The sequence below is a fragment of the Opisthocomus hoazin genome, chromosome 9 (genome assembly GCF_030867145.1).
Source record: "Opisthocomus hoazin isolate bOpiHoa1 chromosome 9, bOpiHoa1.hap1, whole genome shotgun sequence".
NCBI lineage: Eukaryota > Metazoa > Chordata > Aves > Opisthocomiformes > Opisthocomidae > Opisthocomus > Opisthocomus hoazin.
This window is the reverse complement of record NC_134422.1, coordinates 11,450,754-11,478,027: the sequence shown is the minus strand read 5'-3', so window position 1 is coordinate 11,478,027 and position 27,274 is coordinate 11,450,754. Positions and strand designations below refer to the sequence as shown.

The 27,274-nt window shown below is 51.9% G+C and overlaps 2 protein-coding genes across 2 annotated transcripts in view; one reads left to right on the top strand and one right to left on the bottom strand.

The window, feature by feature from the left end:
* LOC104338219 (TGF-beta receptor type-2-like) overlaps positions 1-26,458 on the top strand; it is a 33,829-nt gene extending 7,371 nt beyond the window's left edge. The window contains exons 2-7 of the mRNA XM_075429763.1: positions 11,863-12,013; positions 16,310-16,512; positions 19,929-20,722; positions 20,826-20,967; positions 22,196-22,323; positions 26,246-26,458. Coding sequence (XP_075285878.1) covers positions 11,863-12,013; positions 16,310-16,512; positions 19,929-20,722; positions 20,826-20,967; positions 22,196-22,323; positions 26,246-26,458 — 1,631 coding nt within the window. The remainder of the gene's footprint in view (positions 1-11,862; positions 12,014-16,309; positions 16,513-19,928; positions 20,723-20,825; positions 20,968-22,195; positions 22,324-26,245) is intronic.
* The window catches only part of OSBPL11 (oxysterol binding protein like 11), a 47,524-nt gene continuing 46,648 nt past the window's right edge, over positions 26,399-27,274 (bottom strand). Inside the window, exon 15 of the transcript XR_012764974.1 lies at positions 26,399-26,475. The gene's annotated coding sequence lies outside the window, so the exon portion shown is untranslated. The remainder of the gene's footprint in view (positions 26,476-27,274) is intronic.

Sequence of the window (27,274 nt, the reverse complement as noted above, 5' to 3'; positions counted from 1 at the left end):
AGATCTATCCCAAAATTAGACCCAACGAGCCCACGATAGCAATCAAGACCCTTCTTCTTACAATAGGAAGTGACACACAGCGCCATAGGCAACGAGCAGTTGAATGAATCATCCTTCTTCAAATAGACCCAGGGCACAAGCGTCCCCAGCAATAATGCCAATGGATCCCCTGGGAGCTCAGTTCCTGCCATGTCTTTAATACGTCAAAAGGCACTCGGTGGTGGTAGAAAATGGTCGCAGACGCTCCCACCAGAGGCAAGGGGTATTTGCTGGGGGGTGAGATCTCCCCGGCATGTGCTTACTTTCATTTGCTATATTTGCCCTGTGCTCACCTGTTTGTAGGCGCAGCACAAGCTTTTCATTCACCCTCACTGGGGCCATTGCCTCTGCAGCAGGCTGCAGCTTAGGAGGCAGCTCTTGGGCAGAAATGCTGCTCAGCAACATTCAGACGGCGGCATGTTTCAGAAGGCATCCCGGGGCAGGCCGCCGAGCTGAAAAGGCAACGCGCTACTGCAAAATGATGAGATCTCAGAGCGGGACATGATGAATGGCGAACATTCCCCTCTTCGTCTGTTCCTCTGCGCTGGAGGAGCAGCTTCACGCTGCACCTTGTCCCCTCCAGCCGCCGAGGCTCCCTGGAGCTGAGCTGCAGCTCTGCCCAGGGGCTGGGGCTTGCGGGAACCCTCTCCTCCCGCAAGAGGGGTCTCTGGAGAGGCGTTGCGCAGACACGCAAGCTACCGTTACTTTCATGTGTGGAGGAAAAGCACTTCAAGCCCTGTCCACAGGACTCTTGGTCCCATCCCTGCAAAAATTCCTTTCCAAAAACCTGCTCCCTCAGCCCTCCTACCATAGCTCTCTTCTGCTTTAGAAAACTGGAAGATATTCAAGTTGAATTCAACCCTGTTGGGGAGTGCTTTTTGGTAAAAGATCTTAAAGAGATCTAAAAGATCCTTAAAAGATATTTTTTAAGAGATCAAGAAAGAAATGAAAGCGAAGAACACACCATCTATTTACATGCTAAATGCGGCACGCTTCAGGGAAAGCAAGAAAGTTTGTAGAGCCTGTAATCCAGGCTACCCTCAAGTTCAGGTTCTCTCTGACAGCACAAATTACTTAATTACCATTAGATCTGGCCTAAATGAGGGCAAAACTCGACTCTGCATAATAATTTTAGCAGACATAAAGAACAGGCAGTGCTGGAACAACTTGATGACAGCCCACTGACGGAGAATGAACAGAGCATCTCTGCCCCAGCAGCTCGTCGCACAGTCCCATGCAAGCCTTGCTCCTCCGTGGGAATCAAAATCTTACAAATGCAAAAAAGTACAAATTAGTCAATCACAAAAGGTCCACCCGAGATATGAAGAGCAGCTCCAGCCTAACGTCTCTTTGTGGCCTCATCAAAGTCCTTCTAGCAGATGGTAAATCGAACGTGTGCCAGGAATTTCAAACGCTCCTCAGGAAGTTCATCTAAACCATCAGTAACCCATTTGCACTTAAAACAGAGCGAACCCTGTTGTCCAAATGTGTCCCAGATAGTGTTTCTGACATGTTTACCTATTTGGAGGGTATCTTTAAATTTCACTTCCATCTATTCACGGAGATCCAGGATTCCTGCAGCGCCTGAAAAATACACATAAAACCGAATTCCAGAGTATAATATGATGATAATAGTAAAAAACAGAAAACTGCTGAGCAGTAGTTTTACTTGGATTGCAGTAGTCAAGACAGAGCAATGACTGCAACCAGCTTGCAGCTCACTTGCTTTTGCCGTTGTGTTGATTGCTGTTGCTTTTGTTGAACTGGACTCGTCTCTCCTGGTTCTTCCTGAGAATGAGATGCAGAAGCTGCAGTTAAATAATCCAGATTTAGGATACACTGTTGGTAGCACTGGAGAAACAAGACCAGCAAAAATTATGGCAATGGCATCATGGAGTCAGTTGAGTCTTGCCTTCTGCCGTTCAGCTCCCAGACCTGCAAGGGCTGTTAAAACCTCAGCAATTTCTGCAACGACGTGCGACAAGATGAGCTCAAACCACTCGTGCGTGGCCGGGCCAGGCGGTGACTCCTTCTCCCAAGCAGCGTGGGAGGTGGGAAGAAAGGACTCATTTTTAAGGCCAGGATTTAGTCAAAACTGGATCACTGCAAAGCGCTCTTCAGAGGGCTGAAATGTCAGAGCCCTCTGAACACGCAGCGTGTGAATCCCCCTTCGTCAGCAGGCGCTTTCCATGGGGCATGTGCTAGCTTAGCCCTCTGCAGACCCCTACGCACGCCACGCCATGGCACACACTAACGCATTGCTTCACCCTGCAAAGCCCCAGATGAGCAGCGGCGCTGGCAGAGCTGCGAAAATTGCTTGTGAACATTGTCCTCAGCAGTTTCCCCTCTCCTCAGACCTTTAATAAATTGCTGTATGTTCCATCTGACGGGAGCAACGACATGTTCCCCTCACCCGACATCTTGGCTGGTGGGATTTGCCGTGGTGGGGGGACCGTGGGTGGTGCTGGTGGAGGTAACCACCCAGGACTGGGTGTACACATGGATTTTCCTTGGGCTGACCCCCAGCTGTGGGGAGTTTTCCTCTCCCAGACCCCAAAATTGTTGTTCAGGCTGCACTTCCAGCTTAGCTTGCTCTCTCAGGGCTTTTCCAACGCTACCCATGGCCGGGACAGACAGCAAAAGATATGAAGGAGAAAGGAATAGGGGAAATAGGTGCAACAAAAAGGACTTATTGCCAGCCGAGATACTGTGTTGTACCTTCAGACACAGGTCGGCCGTGAGCCTTCGTTTGCGTCGCAGCTCCTCACGCTTGGCTTTCACAGCCCAGTACTTAACCAGCGGGTGCCGAATGCTTAATGGGGTAAGTACGGTTGTTGCTGGGCAAACTCATAACTGCTTTTGTCTGCCAGGGCAGTTTTTGCCTGGTGTGGTAACGGCTCTGGAGGTACCAGCCATAGTTACACGGCAACCCGCAACAGCCAGCACACACTCAGCACTGAGGGAGTAAAAAAGCCCTGTGTTAAGCCGCTGTCCTCTGCAACTTGAGGGACTCCTGCTCTAACCTTCAGCCCTGCCTCGGGCCACCTTTTCAATGAGGGCTGCGGGGCATCGAGTACTCCTGCAGACCCCATCCCTGCTCGTCTCCTCCGGGGATAAGCCAGCCTTCAGGGCAGTGGACAAGCTCGTAATTTGTGGTTTTAGGACAACTTTGCTCGCCTAGTGAGTTGGCACAAGGCTCGGCGTAGTGGTGACCCCAATGTGGAGATGTGAACTTGCCCACCAGCATCACCTTCAGGGCTGTCCTCTCCCGCCCCTTCACAACCCATCATTTGCTCTGGGGACCACAGCTTGGTGCCACCTCTATCTTCAAATTGCAGCCCAGCAAGTGGCAAACGCTGTTACGTGATCCACCAGCCCAGCCAGGCCTAACTCAGCAACTCGGCTTAACTTGCACCTACCTACTTGCCTGGGTGAAGCAGGCACTTGCGTGCCTTAGGGGCTTATGGAAGAATAACACAAATAACATGCAACCAACTTTACTGGTGTTTCAGTGGAGATTAAGTGAAATGGATTCAGAAATACACGCAATATTTTCAGGCATTACTGAATGTTTCAAAATCACTGAGAAGAACAAACCAAATGGTATAGGGCCACTAGGTCTGAGTTTTATCCTTTCCGTGTTCCTCCATCCTCAGTTCAATGTCCCAGGGTGCAAACTGGTGTTCATGGGAAGGACTTGGCCCGTAAAACCAGAAAGAAGAGTGCTCCTGAAAGAGCTTGAGTTCAGAGGTTAATGGGGGTATAGTTTTTGCCTCACTTGGTACCTACAGCCCCTCCAAAGCTGAGCAAGGGCCAAACATCCTCTCCGCCGTGTTGGGCTGGGTTCTGCTGGACTTTGGGACCTCAGGACTGCAGGGCTGGCTTGCTTTGTTTTTTCACACTTCAATGCCAAACTTTCTTTGGCGAGTAATTTTCACATTTGAAGGAATTCTCCAGCTAAAAGAGCAGCAGAAACCCGCAAAGATACTTAAAAAATAATTAAGTAAAATAAACTTTATCTGATCATTTCATGTGGAGAGTAAACAGAGAGGATTTGCTTATAACACCCTGCCATGTACAACATGCAATTTTTCCGTAACTCTTTTCTAATGGGTTGCATGAGGGCCTGGATGCAAAGTAGCTGCCTGGAGACGGGGAAGATCCTCCAGGAATTGCTTTGCATGTGGAAATGAATTTCAGTTCAGCCACTTCAGAACATTTTTTTTTTTGTTTACTTTCCACTGACATGAAATCAGCCGCGATTGCGTCGCATGCGGGATTGGTTAGCCGGTTACATAATGCTTAATAAATCCAAGAGAAATAATATAAAACACATCACCCAGTCTGGGAAGAGTAACAGGATCTCAGCCGGTGTCACCAACCCGCCCGGGCCAGGCAGCCGCGAGGCATCTGCACCGATGCTGGGGGGACGCGGGGCCGTGCCGCTGCGGGACAGATGCGATGAGGAAAAATGCTTGTGGCGCGGTTCTAAGCCTTGAAGACAGACAGATTGCCCGGGCAGACCATGCGTAAGGGCAATCGAAAAGCAGAGCTCACACGCTCCGGCGGGGAGGGCATCTCGCCCCGGCCCGCAGGGCAAGGCAGGCATGGGCTCGCGCGCCCAGCTCCGGCTGCATCTGCTCCTCGCGCAGGGTGTTACTTCACCCTGTTAGTCTTCCTCTGAGTACTTCGTAAAATCAGAACAGCCCTGTAAAGAGAAAGAGCAAGATTTGCTGATTAAATTATTTACTGCAGATTCTTTCCGCAGCGGCGGTGTGGAGGAGAGAGGACACCGAGCTGCCATGCCAGCGCTGGTGGTCCCCAGGGAAGGGAGGTGACCCAAGACGGGGCTGCCAGGCTAAACGCAGAGCGGCGGTGCTGAACTGCGCCCGAAAAAATGGGGTGTGCAGGAAGAGTGCGGGCGCCTCCGGCTCAGCTCTCCCAGGAAAGCTGTCCAGCCCACGGGTGCATCGCCCCAAGCACCCTCCACTGCTTTGCACGGACCAGCTCCGCTCCTCCTTCCCGCGTTTCCGTGCCTGTGCTGCTCCCCCACTTTGCTCCTAGTCCCAGGGGAGACCTGCTGCCGCCTTCGCCCACGCTGTGGTTAAACGCCAACAGAGCGAAAGCTGGGGACGAAGGGGTTAATTACTACAGGCTCAGCACAAGCCAAGTCTGTAAGTGACTCCCTATTGCTATTTTGAAAAGAGGCTGCCTGGAAAGGGAAAGGGGAAAAAAAAAAAAAGAGAGGTTTACTTTACAACCATCATTATTTCATCTGCAGAGTTTATACAATGGAAAATAAAAGCCAGGGTACGCGAAGTCAAATCATTTCTGTTTCATTAATGGTATGGAAATCGTTTTGTTTTTATAGGGGAAAAACAAATGTGAACTTGATGTGTGTGTGAGCGCGCGCGCATGCAACTCCCTTCATTGCAAAGGGCAGAGCAGTGAAATCCAGAAATAAAAAATGACTCAGAGGCCGTAGGATCTATGAGTCAGTTGAGCTGTTGTTGTTTTTCAAACGCAAGCGAGAGCACAACATGGCAGATAATTGCCCGTGCAGCCCCCACCCCAGTCGCAGGCGTCCCCACTGGTCCCTCCATCGCAGGGGTCCCCACGCCTGCTCTGGCGGTGGGCACCAGCCGGACCCCGTGCCCAGACCTCCGGGACAAACAAGGGCCCAGAGGGATGGAGCATGGGTTGTCCCAGCAGGAGCAGCTTTGGGGGACAGAAAGTGACATCTGGGGCAGGAAACTTGAGCTCTCCTGGAGGGGAAGCATCTGGCTGCAGGTGGAGGGAAGGGTCCCTGGCGCTGGCTGACTGCAGTGCCTTCAGCCATCATGGTGGGTGGAGGGGACAAGCAGCCCCAAGGACAGACGGAGGAGCGGGGGCTCAGGCGCAGTCCTCCCATCCTCTCCCGCAGGGACAGACATCAACGGACCAAAATCAAAGAGAAACTGCCCCGGCCATATCCTCCCCACCAAGGGCTGGGCATCGCCTCACTGGCCACCAGCGCTCCAGATCTCGTGGCTGGTGCCGGCTTTATTGGGGCATGACCCTGGGGTACCTCTGTAGGAAACATCCCAACGCCCCAAAGGTGGAGCCGTTGTGCCGACGCGTACTCAACTTGCAAAAGGTACCCGAGAAATACCGGAGATTACCAAAGCAGAAGGACGGACAATATTCTGCAGAGCTCGTCTCTCCCCGGGGTGAAGTTAGATCATGATGTAATTTAAGCATCTGAAAGAGATTGGAGAAGTCTGCTGGTATGATCCATACCCAATTTACTTTGTAATGGGACTAAGCAGTATTTGCTAAACACTTAATTTAAAGGGATATTTTCACAAAGGAAAAGTAAGTGGTGGAATAAGTCAGTTACCAGCCTCTTTGAAGAAGGTCCAAGCAAACCAGAAATGTATACTGCATGCCTTTCTGGCACCGGGAAAAACTGATGTCTAATGCAATCAAAATCAGTCCCTTTTTATTCACCAGGAAACTCTACTGGCTCGTTCCTTGCTCCATACTGTAGTCTGCCAAGTACAGTATTTATTATGCAGGACGACATGGGACCACATACCTGAGAGCAGAGCCTGGTCCTCTGAACCGAATGCAGCGTGAGTGCTGCCGTGTTTCCTGTGGGAGCCAGAGGCTTGTGCCTCATATGGGCAAAAAAATGGGATAATACGTTTTTTCAGCTCCCGCCTCACCTGCAAAGATGAAGACACAGTGTTTGCAAAGCACATGGATGGAGAAGAGGTGCCCGGCACTTAAAAGCTCTTCATTTCAGCAGCAGAAAGTAGCAGCAGATCCCATCACGGGAGAACAGAACCGAGCTGGGGGAAGCCACGTTCCATCCAAAATAAAAGTACAACAGCTTGAGGTGAAGTTCTGGGGAGATCCTGCAACACTGCGGGATGCCGCAGCGAGACCGGGTGCTTTCCAACAGATCGGATCTAGCTCAAGCCGGAGCTGACTGCAGGAAATCTGGGACCTCTGTTACACAGGTCAAGCCGGACTTTTGCAACGGGGACTTCTGACCCTGCATAGAATCTCCTGGAAATCAGGGACATGGGAACTACCCTGACATAGCGCATCCATGGTCCTGATGGTTGCTTCATGAAGGAGGCAGCTCAGGAGTAACCTGCCAATGGAGAACACCAAGGACCCGGTGTTCTCACATGGGTCAGCGAGAAGGCAGAGCCCATCAGCCCTGCTGTGGGTTTAATCTTAAAAACAAGTACTGTATATAATAGGGAAGGAATTTGTTCTCATAATAATTTTATGAGAGGCTCTGTTATTGCGTAGTCCTGTCACTAGCCATGGACAAAAGCCCAAGGCAAAGCCTAATCCTGAACTCAGCGGCGGACGAAGGGCTCGCCGCTGAGCCTGAGCTCACCCAGGTGGGAAAGCGGGTCTCAGCGCAGGTTGGCTTTCCACCAGGGCACCTGCCTGGGGGCTTCAGGAGCCACGTGGCTGCAGGGTTGGGACAGAGGTGTTCCCCAGTCCTGCCTTTAAGCATGCTGCTGGTTAGAGAAAGCCGGAGAGCGCGGCAGCTGGTCTCCCAGGGCTTAGTCTCTCCCAGTGCAAAGCCTGGGCATTACAGGTTGACTGACGGTGTAGAGAGCTCCCAGAGCTGCTGCAGTAACGGCAAGCGGGGAAGCCCTCTATAACTGCTGAGTTAGCGTCAGCTCCACACCGGGGTGCTTAGAGATACACAGCAAAGAGGTGGTAGACCTCACTGTAGTGCATTTATGACCTAAAAATTATCAATTTTTCTTTGTCCTTGAAAAATAAAAGCAATTTAAGGCAATTTGCCCTTAAATTGTGGAAGGTCCCCTTCTACCTTGGGAGAGGGAGAGCTGGAGGTGTTGCAAGCGCCTTAGCATCTCACACCAAGCACTTTTCCTTAAGCCCATCTGGTGTTTAGCTGTCGCAAGACAGCACACCAGAGCGAATACTAGAGAACTAAAACTGCTCATTCTGCCCCACAGCGAAAACGCACTGCATTCACATGCCATCGCTTTGGCTACAAAGCGCCTTCTCCTTCCCTGTGACGAACGCACCGTGCCTCCACCTCTGCGCACCCCGGGCTGGCTCCTTAGCGATTCACCCTCCTCGGGACTGCAGCATGCAGAAAGCTGCAGCCAAAGTTAGGTGGTGGACGACCTGCCTGCTCCCTGGGGCTGCATCGGTGCAGACGAGCTAATTAGAGCCCTGTTTATCCCTCTGGGTTCCTACAGCTGCAGTCACCGTCAGCAGCCGAGCACCTGGCAAGCGAGCAAAAAGCTGAAGTGTTGGGAGCTGACTGCTTCCGTGGCTGCAGTGATGGGACTGGTATGAAATTCTCTTGGAGAGCTGCTTTAGATGACTCTTTTATGGGGAAGAGGATGGGTTATTGACTACGGTGGTGGTGCTTCAGTGGGTCTTGCGGGTGGCCAAGCGGAGAGCGTGGATGCTCTGTGGGCAACGAGAGGCTGGAGGGCTGCCCCAACACACATGAAAAAGTATCCCGGTGTCTTTGGGTGGTGGTATCACCCCTGCTGCTCTTGCAGGGGAGACTCAGACGCTTTTGGTGTAGTTCTTTTCCTTTATTCCTCTACTTGAAAATCGGCTCATATTCTCTCAGTAACCTCTCTGGGGTCCCAGTTATAGATACCAGAAGACTTGATCCCACTCTCGTGCACAAGAGAACAAGCCTTCCTATTGATAGGAAGCCAAGATTGCTGTGAGCCCACCTCTCGGTGATTTCAAACCATCTTTCCAACTGTCGTTCCACAATAACTTTGACTAACTGTACTATTTATTGGCTCACATCACATCCTTATGGCTTCAATTTATTTTTGGAAAACTTAACCCACATTTAATTAGTTTATAGTTTGTTCCAAGTTTTGCTTATCCAGCTTTTTTTTTGTCTTTTTTTTTTTTTTGAAGTTTGTATTTTGATGTTTAGCATTTGCCTTGGCAACATCTGGAACCCCTTTATGCAAGTATATTGTTACTTTTACTGCTCGTGCAGCTTTATTAAATCATCCAAGTATTAATATTGAAAGCGTTCATCTGGGTCTAATCAGGGCCAAGATGAGTGATGTGGCAGTTAAATTGTACCTACAAGCTAATGGTTCAAGGACACCAAGTCCTGAAGAAACTTGCAGTGGGCTTTGTGCTCTTCTTTTTAGCTTCCTAGGAGAAGAAGGGCGGGGGGGGGGGAAGAGGTATTCCTGCCCTGACCTTTCTTGCAGAGCAGATAACAGAATCGCAGCCTGAGCTAGTTTAGAACAATTTGTCTCCAAAGAATTTTGTCCGGTTACAGCTATATTTCTGGATCTCGTCTCCATATTTAACTCTTTCATCTGCCTTGGCTTCTCCACTCTGCAGTGCAAATGACTGCCAAGTCAAGATCCCCACCACACGCACCAGTACAAAACTGCCGGGGCTGGCGTTTTGCTCTGAGACCTCAAGCAAACCCTCGATAGGAATCAGTAAATAACATACCCGGTGGGTATAAATACATCAGTAACAAACCCCATCACTCTTCTGCATCAGCGACATCTCAAACCTGGATTTGTCCACTTGCTTCTTCTCCACAGGGCCCCCAAGTATCTCTGGGACGATGGTGTGGAGCCCACGGTCCTGCACGAGCGTGCTGCGAACACAGCACAAGCCAGGCCGTGGATGGGTTGAACCGAAGAGGTTGGGACCGACACCACCAGAGTGCAGCCCTGGGCGTGGTGGGGCTGGGTTTTGGGGGAGAGAAACCAATTTACCTGCAATTCACTTTTCCCATGTAATAACACCCATGGAGTTTGCAGAGCGCAGCGGCTGTTGCTGCAGATTGAGAACCCCACGAAGATGCGGGGTTTAATTTCTGATCCACCTTCAAAAATCACATCCTTGAGAGGAGTTTAGCCCAGGATCCTGTGAGTCCTGCCCTGGCAGAGCGAGGTGGGGAGGTGAGGGTGGCTCATGCTGGCTGCAGGTCCTGGAGATCCCAGCCGAAGTCACAATTTTGGTAGCTAACCCTTGGATGGATGCTGGGCATTGGGTTTGTTGAGGTCACTCACAACATCCGCAGGTGCCTCAGCAGGGCCAGGGCAGCCCCATGAATGGTGGTGATGCTGAGCGAGAGGCTGTGGGCAGCATCCTCACCCGCTCCACTCCCAGCTTCCCCGCCACCTCATACGACACGATCCCTGCTGAGCCGCGTTTTAAGCCTCGCATGGGTCATTTAAACCAAAATTTGCTCCTTCCAGCCTTCAGATGCAACAGGCTTCTCTTCTGCAGCCAGGTTTCCCCTCCGCCGTTAACCTTGGCCCTACGTACGAGGCCACAGGAGCTTGTAAATGGTTTATTTCTGTGTGGGAGCTTTCCAGCAGCTCTTTTACGGCTGTCTCGTGCAGGGGGGTCTGAGCTGGCAAGGGAAGCAGAGCAGGCACGCAAGATGCTGTCGAAGCCGGCTGCGCGCCCCGGATTTGGGAAGCAGAGAAGTTAAAAATCTCTTTTTTGCTATTGGGACAGTACATGCATTAAAGAAAAGACGTAGGGACAGTGGCCTTGGCCGTTGGCCACGGGCGGGTGGCCCACGTGACCACCAAGAACACAGGAGGTCCTGCAGGTTGCCCACATGCCGTGGGTGTCCTCCTGTATCAGCAGGGCTTTGCTTGCAAGACTGAGGCTTCCCAAGCCACGGTTGGGCATTTTGCAGTGTGTTTCTTGTTCAAACTAAGGGCCGGTGATGGAAAACCCCCATGACGGCTGTGGCAGCAGGGTGAGCTACGACCGCCCTTTGGCTGGGGCCGGGAGCACCCAGCGCTGCTGGGCAGCTCAGGGAAGCGGCAGCCGGAGAAGCACGGATGAGCCAAGCCTTCAATAAATTAGCTGCTGTAGTTCAGGTTCCTATCTGCGCACTCTTGAGAGTATTTATTTAAGAAAAAATTTATAAATATATATTTCTACATAAACCGCTTAGTGGATTTTTTTAAGGAAAAAAAAAAAAGACATTTAGCAGTCTTGAAACAGGAAGTTTAAATTTAGCTGGGATTTATCCGTTAACTGAGCATAGTTCATTCACCCTTTGTATAAAAATAGAGATAATTTTATGCCCGTGAGACACATGCAGAGCAGCTCCACACGGGCAGCAGTTCTTCCCGCCGCTGCGGCCGGCTCCGGCAGGCCAGGGGCAGGGGAGCAGCTCGTGCCGGACCGGGGCAGCGGAGCTGGGAGAGGAGCAGCCCAGAGCTCAGGAAGGCTCAGCCCATCGCTCACTGCCAAAAACACAGATGCTCGGGACGCGGGTGGCAAACACATTCCCCAGCTTGGGCACGTCGACCGGGCAGATAGGGAGGGTGAGGAGGCAGCGGAGAGGAGGGAACTGCCCCAGCCTGGGCATGCATCCCTCCCCAGCACATCTCCTCCCTCGGGAAGGGAATAAATAAAGTCTTCAGGCACACAGAGACCCAGAGATGTCCTTTTTCAAGGGGAGATGCCGCTTTGAGCCTGGCTGTAGAGGAAGAAGTAAACTTCCCCTTGATGATATGTGGTGTGGGAAACGCAGAGGGAAAACGCGGTTCTTTGCGGCTTTCCAAGCTCTGCAAAGCTCTCATCCGGCAGGACCATCCCTCCGTCTCCGCCAGGCTTTGGCATAATCCAAAGCACATTTGACCAAGGAATGGAGCAAAATGAAAGCTATAAAAAATACACGTAGAAATAGGGACAATTCAGGCTCCTTCTCCACTGGTTGTGCGAATCGCTGAAAGCGGTGATTATTTTTCCCCACTCCGGGCAAGCACGGCCACGCTCACCCTCCACCACCTCTCTGCCCCACAGCCTGCAGTGCCGGCGCCCGCCGCAGCCTGAAGACCAACCTGTGCAAGTGGTGCGACTCCACGCTGCCGGCCTGCGAGGAGAAGGTCTGCTACAGCAACTGCAACCTCAACTCCTACTGCGAGGACCCCTACGAGATCTGCGTGGCCATATGGTAAGTGGCAGTCCCCTCGTCAAGGGGGGACGCAGGGGAAAAAGGGGTTCACGAGGTGGCAGCTCACGGTAATGCGCAGGTATCTACCCCTGCACTTGAACTATTGCCTGTTAAAATAATTCAGGACTTTCTCTTCCTCTCCCTTTGACTCCATTATTATCAAAATTACAACTCACAGTAAAAAATTATTTGGTCTGCCCTATAATTAGTACTAGTTTATTTTCTAGGTTAATTAAGTGGAACATCTAGACCCCTATAAACCTCTGAATTTAGCTTTACAGGCTGAACCCACTGGGCAACACCAGCAGCTCTGACCCCCAAACCCATGCTGTCCTCCTGCATCAGGCTGGTGAAACCCCAGTTCACGTGCAGGGGCGCAGCCGAGGTCTGTCCCCATCCGGCTCATGGACATCTGAGCTGGTACCAAAATGGGGTTTAACCCATTTGGTTTAGCCCACCTCCTTCCTATCCCCTTGGAAAAACCCTTTTCTGCTTCTCCGGGAGATGCCTGGAAGAGGAACGCAGTCTTGCACTTCAGGCCAAGCATACGCCGCATCGTTTGCCCGGAAGAGTGCCTCCCCCAGCTTTTTTGGTCCCCATGAGCCAAACTAAAAAAACATCCATTTTGAGTCTGCCCAGAGCGATTTTCTCCTCCTTCCCTTTTAATTTGACTGCCAAAGCGAAAGCCAGATGAGCACTTATCGCTAGGCTTTATCTCAACCTGCTAATTAGCGTGAATGCTGTACGCCCTGCTTTCAGTAGGAGTTTGCCTCAACATAATTGTTGTATTATGGACTTAAAAAAAAACCATAACAAAAAACCAACAAGAAAACCAAACAAGCAAACAAAACCCACCCCCTGCCCCAAATACCCCTACACGCACATGAAGAAGCCACCTTAAATCCGGGACAGGCACTCCAGCATCTCGCTGGGTTTTCCCATTGACAGCCTGCACGTACAGGAAAAAGCAAGACCCCAACAGCATAAATCCCCACGCCAAGAAAGCAATGCCATGGCATGGGATGGGGCTGCAACCTCACACCACGTTCTAGACAGTGTGAAGTAGCTGCAGGGCCACAAATCACCTGCCAACCCTGCAGCCTCCTCCCAGTATTTCCCACCCCATCGTAAGACCCATCTGGAGACTGAGATCCCTGCAGGCAGGGCTCACCTCCAAGCCAGCCTCGCTGCCTGTTTCTCACTTGCAAAGGCGTATTTGGATCAGCTGAACTTGGCCCGTGCGGGTATCGCAGTCACAGGAGCAGCTTTGGCCCCATGCTCATGAGCAACGTGCTCATGTCCTCCAGAGTGCCCAACCTGGGCAGCCCATGGAGGAGGGGTCTCACCCTCCTGGGACTCTTCAGCTGGAAGGCCCTCTGACAAATTACCTGCAAATCCCAAGAAAATATGGGGAGCACTGAAAGGGGGGGGCTTCACCAGCGAGAGGATGACAAATTTGGGTTCTTCCCCTCGCTTTTATGTCTGACTTCCCAGCTGACCTTGAAGGCACCATAAAACCTCTCCATACCTTTACCCTCCTGCTTTGCATTGCTAGGTCGGGAAATAGAGGCTGTCCCTAGAAAAGGAATTGATGGTTATAATTTCCTTTGAAAGCCCCCAGGAGCGGCCGCAACGCTGAGCAGCTGCCCACAGCCCCTGCGGGGCCAGTCATTCTAGTAGTTCCCCATCACTCGTCCTTGCCCCGGGGCTGCCCTGCAAACCTGACCAGTGCTGGGTTATCCCACTTCCTCTGGGGAAGGCTCCAGAAACACAGGTCAAACCCTGGCACTCTACTCTTGGCTCTTAATTAGCCCTTAATTACCCACTGGCTCTATGAGGGCAAGTGCTGACCCTCCCCATAGGAGAAGGGCTGCATCCCGGGGTGAATTTCCCGGCGGTGCCAGCAAGGCAGAAGCCATCTGGCCCTGAGTTGCCTGGCATGTCTCACATGCCGGGCCAGCAGCCTGTGTTAGCTCCGTGCCGGCTCTCTGAGGGCAAGAGGCTCCATCCCAACGCCAACAGCTGCTTTCTAATCCCATCTCCAAGCGCCAGCTCCTGTCAGCTGCCACCATCCGCCCCACAAAGGGACATAACCCAGTTCAAGCTTGGCCATTCCTAAACCCACCCGGACACCCCAGTTTTTGAGGGTCTCCCTCATTTGCTCCCCAAACCTCTTCCCTCACCCAGTTTGGTAAACAGCAGGTGGAGATGAAGCCATGGGTCCACCAAGAACAACTCCACTATGTACCAAAAGAAGAGAGCTACCACGTGCCGGGATGCGTCTGTTCTGGACCCTCTTGCCGAGCTCCCTTGTGTTGAGCCAAAACGGCTTGGATCCATTGGGAGAGCTGGAGTTTTCCAGCAAAAGGAGCACCCTATGCTTGAGGAGTTGGACAACAAACACAGCCAAACCCATACTGTTGCTCTACATGTGACACATTTCCATGGCTTCAACAGGAGCCCAGTCTAGGTGCTCTTGAGCAAAACATGTGGCACATGAGAAGGACCTAACCTGGCTACTGAACACTGGTGGTTTAAAAAGCTCTAAGGACACCAGCACTATGGAGCTAGACCTGGTGCTGCAAGCCACTTTTCAGTGAGTAACTGGAGTGTCATGAGAGACCTTTTGGAAATAGGCCTTGAAACATTTCATCTGTTCTCGCTGTGCTTGGTGAAGGTTTGTGCGCAGGTAAACGCAACACGGACACTGGCATATTTTGAATCTTCACTCCAGAAACGGAAAAATCTCTTGGGAAGTCTTTACCCTCCACGGCTCCTGTCTCTCAGCTGGTGGGAGGGACGTCTTGGTCTCCCCTGGCTGATGTTATGACCATCTCTGACACGGAGGGTATTACATGGAGGTGAAGAAATATGCAGCAATTAAAAAAAAAGAAGGAAAAAAAAAAAAGAGCAGGTCTGTCCTTTCTTTTTGAGACAAAGAACAAATTCTCTAGATATGCCAAGAAATTACGCTTTTACCTCCTTCTTAATTATGTAAATGGAAATATGGAGCAGGTAGGGCTTATTTGCCATTGCATCCCTGGCTGTACTGAGGCCCAGCGTTCCTCTGCCCCAGACCCGGTGAGGACCAGGACATCACCAGGTGACACAGGAGATTTCATTTGTAGCTGCTTGGTGTCTGAAGCTGTGGTACAAATGCAGACACAGCCCCATGGTCAAGGAGTCGTATTGCCTTCACGTTATCATTTGGCAGCTCAAAAGGTCAAGCCATTTCTCAAAATAGCCCCAACCAGTGACTGAAGGGCTCTGCTCCCGCAGGTCATAGACTCATAGAATGGTTTGGGTTGGAAAGGACCTTACAGATCACCCAGTTCCAACCCCCCTGCCATGGGCAGGGACATCTTCCACCAGCCAGGTTGCTCAGAGCTCCATCCAACCTGGCCTTCAACACTGCCAGGGAGGGGGCAGCCACAGCTTCTCTGGGCAACCTGGGCCAGGGCCTCACCACCCACAGAGTAAACAATTTCTTCCTTATGCCTAATCTAAATCTACACTCCTTCAGTTTAAAGCCATTACCCCTTGTCCTATCCCTACACACCCTTGTAAAAAGTCACCTTGTAAAAGGTCACTGGAGGCAGGAGCAAATGGTTGTGCAAGGACAGGGCACGACACGCAGCAGTTAACCCAGGGTATGCAATGGTGCTTACAGGCTCTACGTGCACGCCCGAGTTGAGAGGAGCAGGAGGGAAACACGAGCCCAGCGGCCGCTGGCGAGCAGGCGTTTCGGCCCCCACGTCCCCCGCTTCTCTCCTGCACAGGTGAAGTTTGGGCAGCAGAGACCCCAGGCCCTGCTGAGGCAGAGATGTTACGACTCGTATTGCAGCAGAGGTGACATACGAGGTGGGACCCTCATTTTGGAGTGTTTCCATAGGACCATACAGCCCCAAAGCCTGCTGGCCTAGAAGCTGGTCTTGGTAAAGGAGGGATTTTGCCCCAGATCCCACGCAGGGCACTCGGCCTTAGGATTGGCACTACCTGATCCAAGGTGTGATTATGAGCTGGTGAATTATCTACTGGAAACAAGCAGAATCTCTGGCTCACACCCTGCTGCTGACACGTGCTAAACATTTCTCTTTCCACCATTTGGAAGAGATAAAGGGCTTTAGAAAAGCCGCTCCAAAGGACATATAATTTGAATTATACCAGGGCTGCTACAAACAATTCCCGACACAGCTTAAAACGAACGATCTTAGAACCAGGTTTAAGAGGACACGCAGGCGACACGAAGGCTGAGCCGCTAGACTAACGCTTTGTCCGTTCATTCGGCACGCGCAGGAGACAGGACAACGAGAGCATCAGGATCAGCACGCTCTGCCACAACCCCCACCGCCCCATCGAAAACCTCATGGTCCCCAACTACAACACCTCGCGCTGCATCATGACCCACCAGCCCAGCGAGGACGGGATCATCTACGTCTGCGGCTGCGTGGACGAGCAGGAGTGCAACGATAAACTCATCTTTGAAAACCACACCAACGGTGAGTGCTTTTGTTAATGTTATTTATGGGGGGAGCAGCACCCAAGGCTGATGACAGATAACTTGTATTTTCAAGAGTGGGAAATGCAATGCCAGAAAGAGCTCCTTCAGCATCTTCTTTGACCCCCATATATAAAAGCTAGGTAAACTTTGTACCCCATTATTGAGCCCAGTATTTTGTCTGTGGCGAAACCATCCCTCCCAGAACTGCCTCCAGCCTTGGTCTGGAAACATCAGGTGGTGGAAAATCCACCTTATCTCTCGGTAGGCCCTTGAGCGCAGGGCGAATCAACCAGGGAACCCAGAAGCTGATGTAACCCAGCATGAGTCAATGCTCCGAAAGCTTTAAATAAGTCGCACCGGAGCAAATCCCACCCCGGCACACCCACGGGAACCGCTGGCATCTGCCACGGCTGCAACCCAAAAGGTGGTGGTGCCTCCCTGGCCACTCTCCCAGGGATTTCTGCAGCGGCGCTTCCCCCGGGCAGGGACGACCAGAGCCGTGCCGGTGCCGTGCACTCACGCGAGCGCAGCTCGGCGCGCCTGTCGATGCCTCTGCAGACGGCTGGAGATCCAACAGGAGCTGTGAAGCCACAGGAGGGAAAACTAAGAGGCAGCTCATTTCTGTGCCTCGGGAGGGTCGTGGACTTTGGAAACGCTTCCAGCTAGATCCCGAGCCTTTGGGGGCTTGTCCAAACCTCCCCAACTCCAAATGGACCAGGTTTATCCAAATGCCCATCAAAAATCTGACCCATAACAAAAGCAACGTGAAACCCCTCCAACTTTCCACAATTACAGAGCAACGAGATGCTGAAAATGAGCCCAAGCATAACCTGCAAGTCAGTTGCATACCTTCTCCCACAACACCAAGGAAAATAAAAAATATAAAATCCCATAAAATGCAAATTCTCAGAACAAACAACCCACTTTTAACGACGGCAAATGATGCTAAATCTGGCAGTTCTTTGCTGCTTCCCGAGCCAAACATAACCGGTACGCGCGCTCCTAGGGAGAGACAGTCAGATCCCACAGCCGATGCCGGGATATGTCACCCTGCACACAAAGATGACAACTGGCTCATTGGGAACGTCGCCCCCACCGAAGGCTTAAACAAGCAGCCGCCTCCTGCCAGCCGGCGCCGAGTGAGCCTGAAACAACGGTCTCCTCTTTGACTCGGTTTGTGGGGCCAGCTTGGGAAGCCCCAGGCTCAGAGACCCCATCGTTTACATCTTTTTCTTCGGCTTTAAAGGACGGCTTGCATTTTAAACGTTAACTTACAATCACCTTCAACGGTATAGACAAACACCAAGCAGAGAAACACCCGACAGAGATGAGCATTTCTCCAGCAGCTGAAGGAGGTGGACTTTTTCCCCATTCCTTGATGAGCCTTAAGGCCTGCCTTCAGGTCTAGGCGGCCGGGTGGCACTGCCCAAGCACCGGGGCTGCAGGGGACCCCTTCAGAGCTCAGAGATGACCCCAACGAAGACACGGAGGCATCGGTTCCTGACGCTGCGCAAGCAGGAGCCCAGCATTCACCTTGGGAAGACACTGGGTAGGGTTGAACACGCAGAATCCTCTCCACCACTGCGCCGACTGAGCCTGGCCCTGGAGGTCCACCTCCCGCTGGCAGGGCTGGGAAGACCCACGCAGTGATGCTCAAATATGCACAGGTTTACAGACCCACAGTTATCACCAGAGCAGGTACATTTGCTCTCCACGGAAGGGGTCTGAGCTGTGCTGCACCCACTCCGTAGCCAAGGGCTCGCATCAGGAAGGGGCATCCTCATGAAGGAGTTTGCTGAAGTTGTGTTAACTTGCTCCTCTCAGAATTCATGCATGCAACTCCCTTAAAAACATCTCTTTCTTCAGAGTCTCAGCGATGGGATCTCAAGCATCGGGTAAATCCATTAAAGCAGTAGGTGATATCCAGGCCTAACGCTTTCCAAAATAAACATATTCCCGAGTTAGTTATTGATTTATATCAGTTTAGGTTGATCTTGTGGTTTGAACCTGATGCCTATTTTAGAAACGCTTTCACAGCCTTGCAGAAATTAGCTGCAGCACATTTTTTTGAAATTTGCCAAGGAAAATAGCTAAACGCTCTGTTTTTCCAGAACCTGAATTATGATCTGCACACACTGAGGTCAAGCAGCAAGAGTTTTGCTTATGGAATGATTCTTATCCCTCTTCCCCTGGGTTATTATACTTGGCAGAAAAACCTCTGAGTAAGATTTTACTTGAATATCTCTACTGAAGTCAGCATGTTTATTCCAGGAATCGCCAACATCAAAGGATCAGACAATTATATGTTGTGCGAGGGTTAGGGCTTTTTGTGTGCCCCCCCCCGATGATCTGAAGGCTGACAGGGGTTTCAAACAAACAAAACAGAAGCAGCCCTGCCCGCTTGGTTGATGGGGGTCGGTGCTGGAACGCGGTGAGGAAGGAGATGCCAACACTGGCACCGAAACGCTGCTCCGTTATGCTAATTATTGCGCAAAGCACCCCGGTGTTCCCCCAGGATGCACGGTCCTGCACGCTGCTCACCCCACCTTCAGCATCCCTCCCGGCTCTCCCTGCGCCGCAGGGGTCCGGCAAAGCCATGGCCCCAAACCCTCGCAGAGGTTTGCTCCGTTCGAGCCTTGCCTCAGCGTTATCTGCCCCGGCTCCCCTTGCCACGAGCACGAGCAGCGCTCGAGATCTGCCGAAGGGCAGCCGAGCCGTTCTGGTGGCAGCGGCAGGGCCTTGCACACCGCACCGCCCGGTTAACACAGGCTGGCGTCCCGAACCCTCGCTCGATAAATGGAGTTAGATTTGAGCAGCCCCCTTAGCAACCGCCTGCATCTGGGTTCTAGGGGACGGGAGCATCTCTCCTACGAGGAGAGGCTGAGGGAGCTGGGCTTGTTCAGCCTGAAGAAGAGAAGGTTGAGAGGGGACCTTAGAAATGCTTACAAATATCTGAAGGGTGGGTGTCAGGAAGATGGGGCCAAGCTCTTTTCAGTGGTGCCCAGCGACAGGACAAGGGGCAATGGGCACAAACTGAAGCACAGGAAGTTCCATCTGAACATGAGGAAGAACTTCTTCCCTCTGAGGGTGACGGAGCCCTGGAACAGGCTGCCCAGGGAGGTTGTGGATTCTCCTTCTCTGGAGATATTCAAGACCCACCTGGACAAGGTCCTGTGCAGCCTGCTGTAGGTGACCCTGCTTCGGCAGGGGGGTTGGACATGACCCACAGAGGTCCCTTCCAACCCCGAACAGTCTGTGATTCTGTGACGGGGTTTGCGCACAGCGTGCGTTGCGGCCCCGCAAAGAGCTGCACTTCATTAATGGCTTCGCGTATTTTCCTCCTCCGCGTGATGAGAACGAGCCGTTTGCGGAGCCGCGGCCACAGCGCCCTCACGTTTGCTTTCCTCCCTGCAGGCTACTCCATGCTGCAGAGCAAAGAGGTGATCCCAGTGGCCGCCATCAGCCTCCTACCCCCGCTGCTGGTGGCGGTGATGGTCACCGTGATATTCTACCTCTGCCGCACGCAGAAGCGGCGAAAGAGAGCCAAGGCTTGGGGCGGGAAGACGGGGCAGCCCCCGGCGCTGCCGGAGCCGGGGATGCCCGCCGAGCGGGAGGAGAAGCTGTCCGTGCTGATGGACGAGGGTCCCACTTGTGCCAGCAGCTGCCCCGCCGAGCTGCTGCCCATCGAGCTGGATGAGATGGTGGGCAAAGGGCAGTTCGCGGAGGTGTGGAGGGCCAAGCTGAGCCACAGCCGCTCGGGGCAGTACGAGACGGTGGCCGTGAAGATCTTCCCCTGTGAGGAGTACTCCTCCTGGAAGAATGAGAGCCAGATCTTCACCGATGCCAGCCTCAAGCATGACAGCGTGCTGCGGTTCCTCACCGCTGAGGACCGGGGCACGGGGCCGCGCCGGGAGTATTGGCTCATCACCGCCTACCACAGCCGCGGCAACCTCAAGGACTACCTCTCCCGCCACGTCCTGAGCTGGATGGAGCTGCAGAAGATGGCGGGCTCCCTGGTGAGCGGCGTGGCCCACCTCCACAGCGACTACACCACCTGCGGCAGGCCAAAAATCCCCATCGCCCACCGGGACATCAAAAGCACCAACGTCCTGGTGAAGAACGAGCAGGAGTGCGTGCTCTGCGACTTCGGCATCGCCATACGCCTCGACCCTTCCCTGACGGTGGACGACTTTGCCAACAGCGGGCAGGCAAGTATGACCCGGAGGGGACCCTTCGCAAGCCACCCCGGGTCACCCCGCGGCCGAAGTCCTCGCCCACCCCTGCTAACGCCTTTCTCCTCTTTGCGGGCAGGTGGGCACCGCCAGGTACATGGCCCCAGAGGTCCTGGAGTCCAGGGTGAACCTGGAAGACCTGGAGTCTTTCAAGCAGATGGATGTCTACTCCATGGCCCTCGTTTTGTGGGAAATGGCCTCCAGATGTGAAGTGGTAGGAGGTAGGAGCATCGCACCAGGGTTTCCGGGCACCTTTTTGCTCCCTTCCTCCCCGTACAGGGATGCGGCTCATCCCCACGGTGGCACAGGACCCGATTTGGGGTGGCTTGGGTCTCCGCCGGGGTGCCGAGAGCAGGCGGCAGATCCTCCCCCGTGGCTGCCTGCCCTGTGTGCCGCAGCTCGAGGGGGCCGGCTCCGTGGCCGAGGAGCGGGACGGGACCCCAGGGCTCATCTGGTCCAGCCCCCGCTCCAAGCCGGCCGGCCGCCAAGCCTCCTCCGAGCTGGTGCTGGCGATGGAAAGCAAACCAGGCAGGAAGAGCCGAAGCTGCCTCCCCCTCCCCGGCCACAAGCACTTTGGGTTGTTTTTTTTCAGACAACAGCAACGGGGACTCGCAGACTCCAGCCCCTGACAGAGCCGCGTCCCCCCTCGCCTCCCAGAGCCACATCCCGGCATCTGAAATGGCACATAGCAAAACATCTCATTAGCTGCCCTGCTGTTAGCCCCTGCCTGCCCACCTCCCTCCCTCCCTCCCTCCCTCCCACTTTCAGCTCTCTCCAGTTCCTTCCCTGTCCCACCTACTTGCAATACAGACCCACAGAGCTGCAAGAAACTCCAGCCCTCGGCGAGAAAGCTGCCCCGACCGCCCCGCGTGCCCATGCTCAGTGGCGTGGCTCAGATGCCCCGTGCATCCTTTGCTCCCGAGCCAGCGTCCCAGGCCACCCTTCCCCACTCATGTTTCACCTGCATTTGTGCCCAGGCAGGAGCTGGCAGAAGCCAGGCCTCTCACCTCTGCAACAGGGAGTTTCTCCTTGGCCTCCCACGACATGGGGTTGCTCTTCTGGAAGGGCCATTTCTTCTCTAACCCAATCCCTTCCCACAGCAGGAATCTGGATGCTGGTACCGTGGTCACCTCTCTCCCGTCTTTCACCGGCGCAACACATTTTACCCACTCAAAATACGTCTTGTCCAAAGACAGACCAAGTCCTTTGTAGTGCATCTCTTGGGTTCAGGAAGGGAGTCAGATGGTTCCTCGGTCCTGTCTCTGAAAACAACCTCCACATGAAAACCCAGCACTACATTTCTGTGTTCAAATTCTAAATTGTTTCCAGATCCATCTATTTTTGCAGGCTGATTAAAAAAAAAATTCATTCTTATCTGGCGGACCTTACAAAAGCAAAGCAGTGAACGCATGAAAAACATCCTGTAATGCTGCTGTTGCTTCCTTGCAGAGGTAAAAAATTATGAGCTGCCTTTTGGGTCAAAAGTCCAGGAGCAGCCCTGCGTGGATACCATGAGGGACATCGTGCTGCATGGCAGAGGACGCCCCGAGATCCCGAGCAGCTGGCTGGTGCATCAGGTAAGCTGGGAGCAGTTGGTTCAGAAAAGAGCAACCCATCTTGTCCCACTTAACTCACCCAGCCTAAAAATCCTTACAGCTGTAACCAAAGCAAAAGCAGGCGGAACTCCTGGGCCCTCCTTACAGCTCCCTCCTGGTTGGCTGAGCCCACATAAGCCCCACAAGACACAGCTTCCTGGTGTTTAGCAGCCACCAGCCAGGGGCACAGCAAAATTTAATGAATAAATTGACCTGATAAGGAAGCGTTATGAACGCCAAGCAATGGCATTCAGTTATCTTGCAGATAACAGCAAAATGGAGCATTTCAGTGCAAGCTCTTCGTATGAAACAGTAAATCGTTTGAATTCACCCCATTTCTCTCATAACCACCATGTCCAGAAAGCTCTAGCTCAGGAAACACAGTCCTTCACACACAGCCATCTTGCAGCAGGGACGGAGGGGAGAAAGTGGCATCCAGCCTCCTGCCTGCTTGGTTGTGGTGGTTTCAAGCTCAAAACTACCTCTAACATGTGAGGTCAGGACTTGGCATATGAGAGGCAGGACTTCCACGAGGAAAGCCCAAACGGGAAGCATCTCCCTCGAGTGAAACAGCTGGGAAACACGCGTGAAGCTGAGGGCAAGGGAAACTGCTAGCTTCAAGTCTTGCCAAGGGGAAGGCTTTCACCAGATTTCAGCTCAGATGGTCTGCAAGCAAAGCGCTTCAGCCCAGAAAGCATAGCTCAGCACCCCAGAACAGAAGCGCTTCAGCGATGATGAGATGTGCTCTGCTAAAGCCGTCCACAAGCACACCCAGACCAACCAGCTCCAGCAACGTACCTGCTTCCCGGCACTGGCAGGGTCCTCTCTCCCTCGGGTCCAGTACTTTCTTCCACGCGCTGAGGACGCAGGGGGCAACAGGCACACTGACGATGATTTTCAAATCTTGCCTGGCTTTGGTACTTCTTAAATTTCATGTGTCTTGTAGAAAAACACCATCTGCCGATCAACAAATCAGCTCATCTGAAAAACAAGCTGAAACATTGAGCCTGCTGGCTCACAGAGCCCTGCAGTGCTCGGTGCATCATTTTGCAGTGTTCCCCAAAAACCACGCTGCTACTGCGTCCACGCTGCCTGGATGCCATATAAAGCCAGGCTTTTCAAGAGGAACGATATAATTTTATGATCTTAGAAGGCTGCGCGTTCCCCACAAGTTCTGCTCTCACAGCCATGTTTGTCCAAAGGCTCACAACCAACCTGACCGACCAAAGGGGCAAACAGCATCTCACGAATCGGTGGTTTCTGCTGGACCATCAGTGAGTTTATCAGTCGGCGAGTCCATTTCTGGAGTTCGCCCAGCTTTTTTTCCTTGATGAAGGCAAATACTGGAACTTCAATCAGCACCGCTACATATTTGAAGCCTTTGAGTACTCACCTCACATATTCACCTCCCAAGGTCTCTGATAAACTTTGAAACCATGGGAAAAATACACAGAGGCTTGGGTTGTCAAAAATCATGCTCTGACAGAACCTGACCATGACTGCGCTGTTTGTGGAGCTGAAGAACCACCGACTGCAATCACCTCCAAGAACCAATGTTGCTGTAGTTGGGTTGGTCTCACATGTAAACAGAGCAAGGCTTATAAGGGAGTAACTTTTATTAGACCACCTGATATTCACTGGGGAAGAGGAACAGAAAAGCCACGTTGTGTTCCTGAAAGCTCCCTAATCTTAGCTGATCTAATAAACATCTCCTTAGGAGCCTGGCTTTTCATGATTTTCCAGACATTTTGCAACTGGTCTCCCAGGATGTGGCATAGGGCAGCACCATCTGCTGGGAAGCAGGAGAAAGCCACCTCTTTGTGCCACTCCGGGGGTCAATGGCTTCTTGCAGCAGGAAGCCTTGGACGACACCAAGAAAGGGTGGCAGATTGCTCACCTGAATGGTAAGCACCCATAGATGTTCCCACCAATGTAAAGAAGTTCCAGCTCCAAATGTTACTTCCACGTTTCTACCATCAGGATCACTCTCAGTCAAGTGAGGACCTACACTGTTGGCCACGGTGTAAGATTTTCAGCAAACTTCAGCATGAATTTCCCTGATGGAGCTGACTCACCCAGCGTGCTGCCCATCAGCAACTGTTTGCAAGGCTGCACAATAAAGTCAGCTGAAGAAATTTATCCCCAAAGTTTCCCAGATAACTTACAAACACCTTAAGCCCATGCTTCTACCTCACTTCACACCCCAAGACATTTAAAATAATAAAAAAGTGGTTATTTGGGCCAGGTAAATTCCTGGATCTGGTTCACGAAGCAGCTGAACAGACTGTTGTACTGGCACAGCCGAAGGGCTGGTGCAGGACAGGAAGGAGCAGTGGGAGCTTAAGTCAATATTGCCACTGAAAATACACTTGTAAAAGTCAGCATCCTTTGGATGTCTGAGATACCAGATCTAAAACCCAAACTCAGTCCACGTGGTAAGCGTAACAAGATGTTCCAGTCGTGCCATTCAAAAGAGCATCATCGCTACTCACAAGGCAAACTGCAAATAGATGTCATCATTTCAGGGCAAAATAAGCACAGAAAATCTGGTGACTAAACCATACGACAGTGCCACGTGCTGTTGGAGAACAGGCTCGTTTTAAAGGCTTCAGCTAAGCTAGCTCGTTTTCGCCTGTTAACCAATCATCCTCAAATCCTTCCGACTAAGCTAATAAATGGGTGACGTAAGAAGTACTGAAAGACACCCTCTGCCCGTTTCACTGCACAACCCTGTTCTCTCTCATCTGCGCCAATTATGGAAGATTCAGCACAATGAACCTGAGCGGCGAGCAGCGAGTTGAGAGTAAGGTGCGGAAGGACAAACGACACTGAGGGTACGTCTCTGTAGGACTTGCATTTGCCTCTTGTGTTGGTCCATATGAGACTTTGGGTTCTCTTAACTGCAAATTAAGAAATACACACACAAAAAAAACACACTAGAAAACATGAAGCTTTATTTAGAATAATAATTTTTCCACTGTGTTGCAACCTTGGTTGACAGAGATGCAAAAAGGAATAGCACATGATAGGAATTATACAGGCAAAGGAAGGTTCAACATAGCTTCTGATGCTAGCTGTGCTACTAGATTAAGAGTGGGAAAAATACCAGCTGAATACTGCCATGTTCTTTCCAAGCCCAAAATATTGGAACTCTTTTCAGAGCACTACACAATTGGAAAAAAAAAATATATTACTGGGAGACATAACCATTGTAACTGAGAGGAACTGAATGTGCTCTGGGGCACAGGGAGAAGTACCCGATCCCACCTAAACCACGACACTATTTCGTGGTGAGAAAACAAAGTTTAGCTGCACACTGCAATGACTACTTCGCACGGTGCACCCTTTCAAAGAGCCGCTAGAACAAGAACTCAGTTTTCAGGAGTTTAATTCCAAACCCGCCTTTGCACCCCCTGCCCCTCCCCTCTGTCCAGGCGTAACAGCCAGGGCCCAGGTGTGAAGCCTGGAGACCTGGGCTCAGCTGCCAGCCTGGTCGCCAGCTGCACCTCTCCTGTCCCCCCGGGAATGTCATTTGCTCCGGTCGGAACCAGCGAGGCAGAGACAGGAGATGGAGGGCCTATTTCCTTCCAGCCCCTGTTGAAGTCCCACAGTCAACACAAGCCAACTTCCAGGGATTTCCAGGTAGCATGGAAAACCGCTTGGGATCAGATCCCACGTCAGCCGAGGCTGCTGCTCTGACGCAAGCAGTGCCAGTAGTAGCGCCAACGTTGGCACTTGCCACAACTTACCAAGGCTGTTTCCTCCTGTGCTTAAGCTTGGCCAAAAATAGCATTTCTGCAGGAAGCTGTCAAAAGTATGGTAAAACACTGCAATTGCCTTAGAACAGCTTCTAGCTCCTCTTCCTCCTACCCTCAGATCTTAATTTCAGCCCTTCTGACCGCAGGGAATGCGTTTTCTATGCGACACCATCACGGAGTGCTGGGACCACGACCCCGAGGCTCGCCTCACTGCCCACTGCGTGGCAGAGCGCTTCAACCTGATGGCACAGATGGACTGCGACGACATCCTCAACAACAACACGGACAACGAGGCCAGCAAAACAGCTTCTCCAGGCGGGGAGCACCAGGACAGTGACGGGAGCAGAAGCATGCAGTGACACAGCAGGCAAAGAGCCTTATTGTGAGAAATGAGAAGAAATGTGAGCGGCATTTAGGTCATGGGGAAAAACCCTCGCTTCATTTTCCAAAAACGGAACTAAGATCTAGTACATAACTTATTTATAAGATCTGTTTCCTCCCACAGATACAGTGAACTGTGGAATCAATACTTTGGTTAAAGTGCAACACTATATATGAACTGATTTTGTACTTACTTTAAAATGTATAATGATGCAAAGCATTCCTTTTATTATTTTTTAAAATAATAATGTTTAACCTTTTATTAATAAGCACCCGAATTCCATGTGTCTTTTGAAGTCCTTCCACACTGCCATCACGAGTTGCTCCTCTAACAGCTTATTCTGCAGACATCAAGGCAATTTTTTATCTTCCCTTTTTAATGGCCTCCACACAAAAACAAATATCTGTTGTAGCAGCAGAAAAAAAATATTCGGACTTGAGATGCTACACACCCCCAGTGGAATAAATGCGGGCACCCGAGAAAAGTTATTCATCGATCAGTCCTTAATATACTATAGAGATCCGCTGTAATCCAGTTTGCAAAAGCCTGATTTGCTGCAACTCAAGCACACCTTTAATTCCTGGGTGTACTTGATAGTTCAGGTAGGTGCATGAAGTTTCTTCAATAGGAAAAAAAGTCACCAGCGTAGACACTGCTGTTTCATCCCAGGAAATCTCCACACAGGGTATACAGACAACTCTCTTTTCCCCCCATCCATCCAGTTCCCAGCCACCTCTAACCAACAGATTTGTGCCACAGTAATACTGTCAACACGAACGTGTTGGCTAACTCT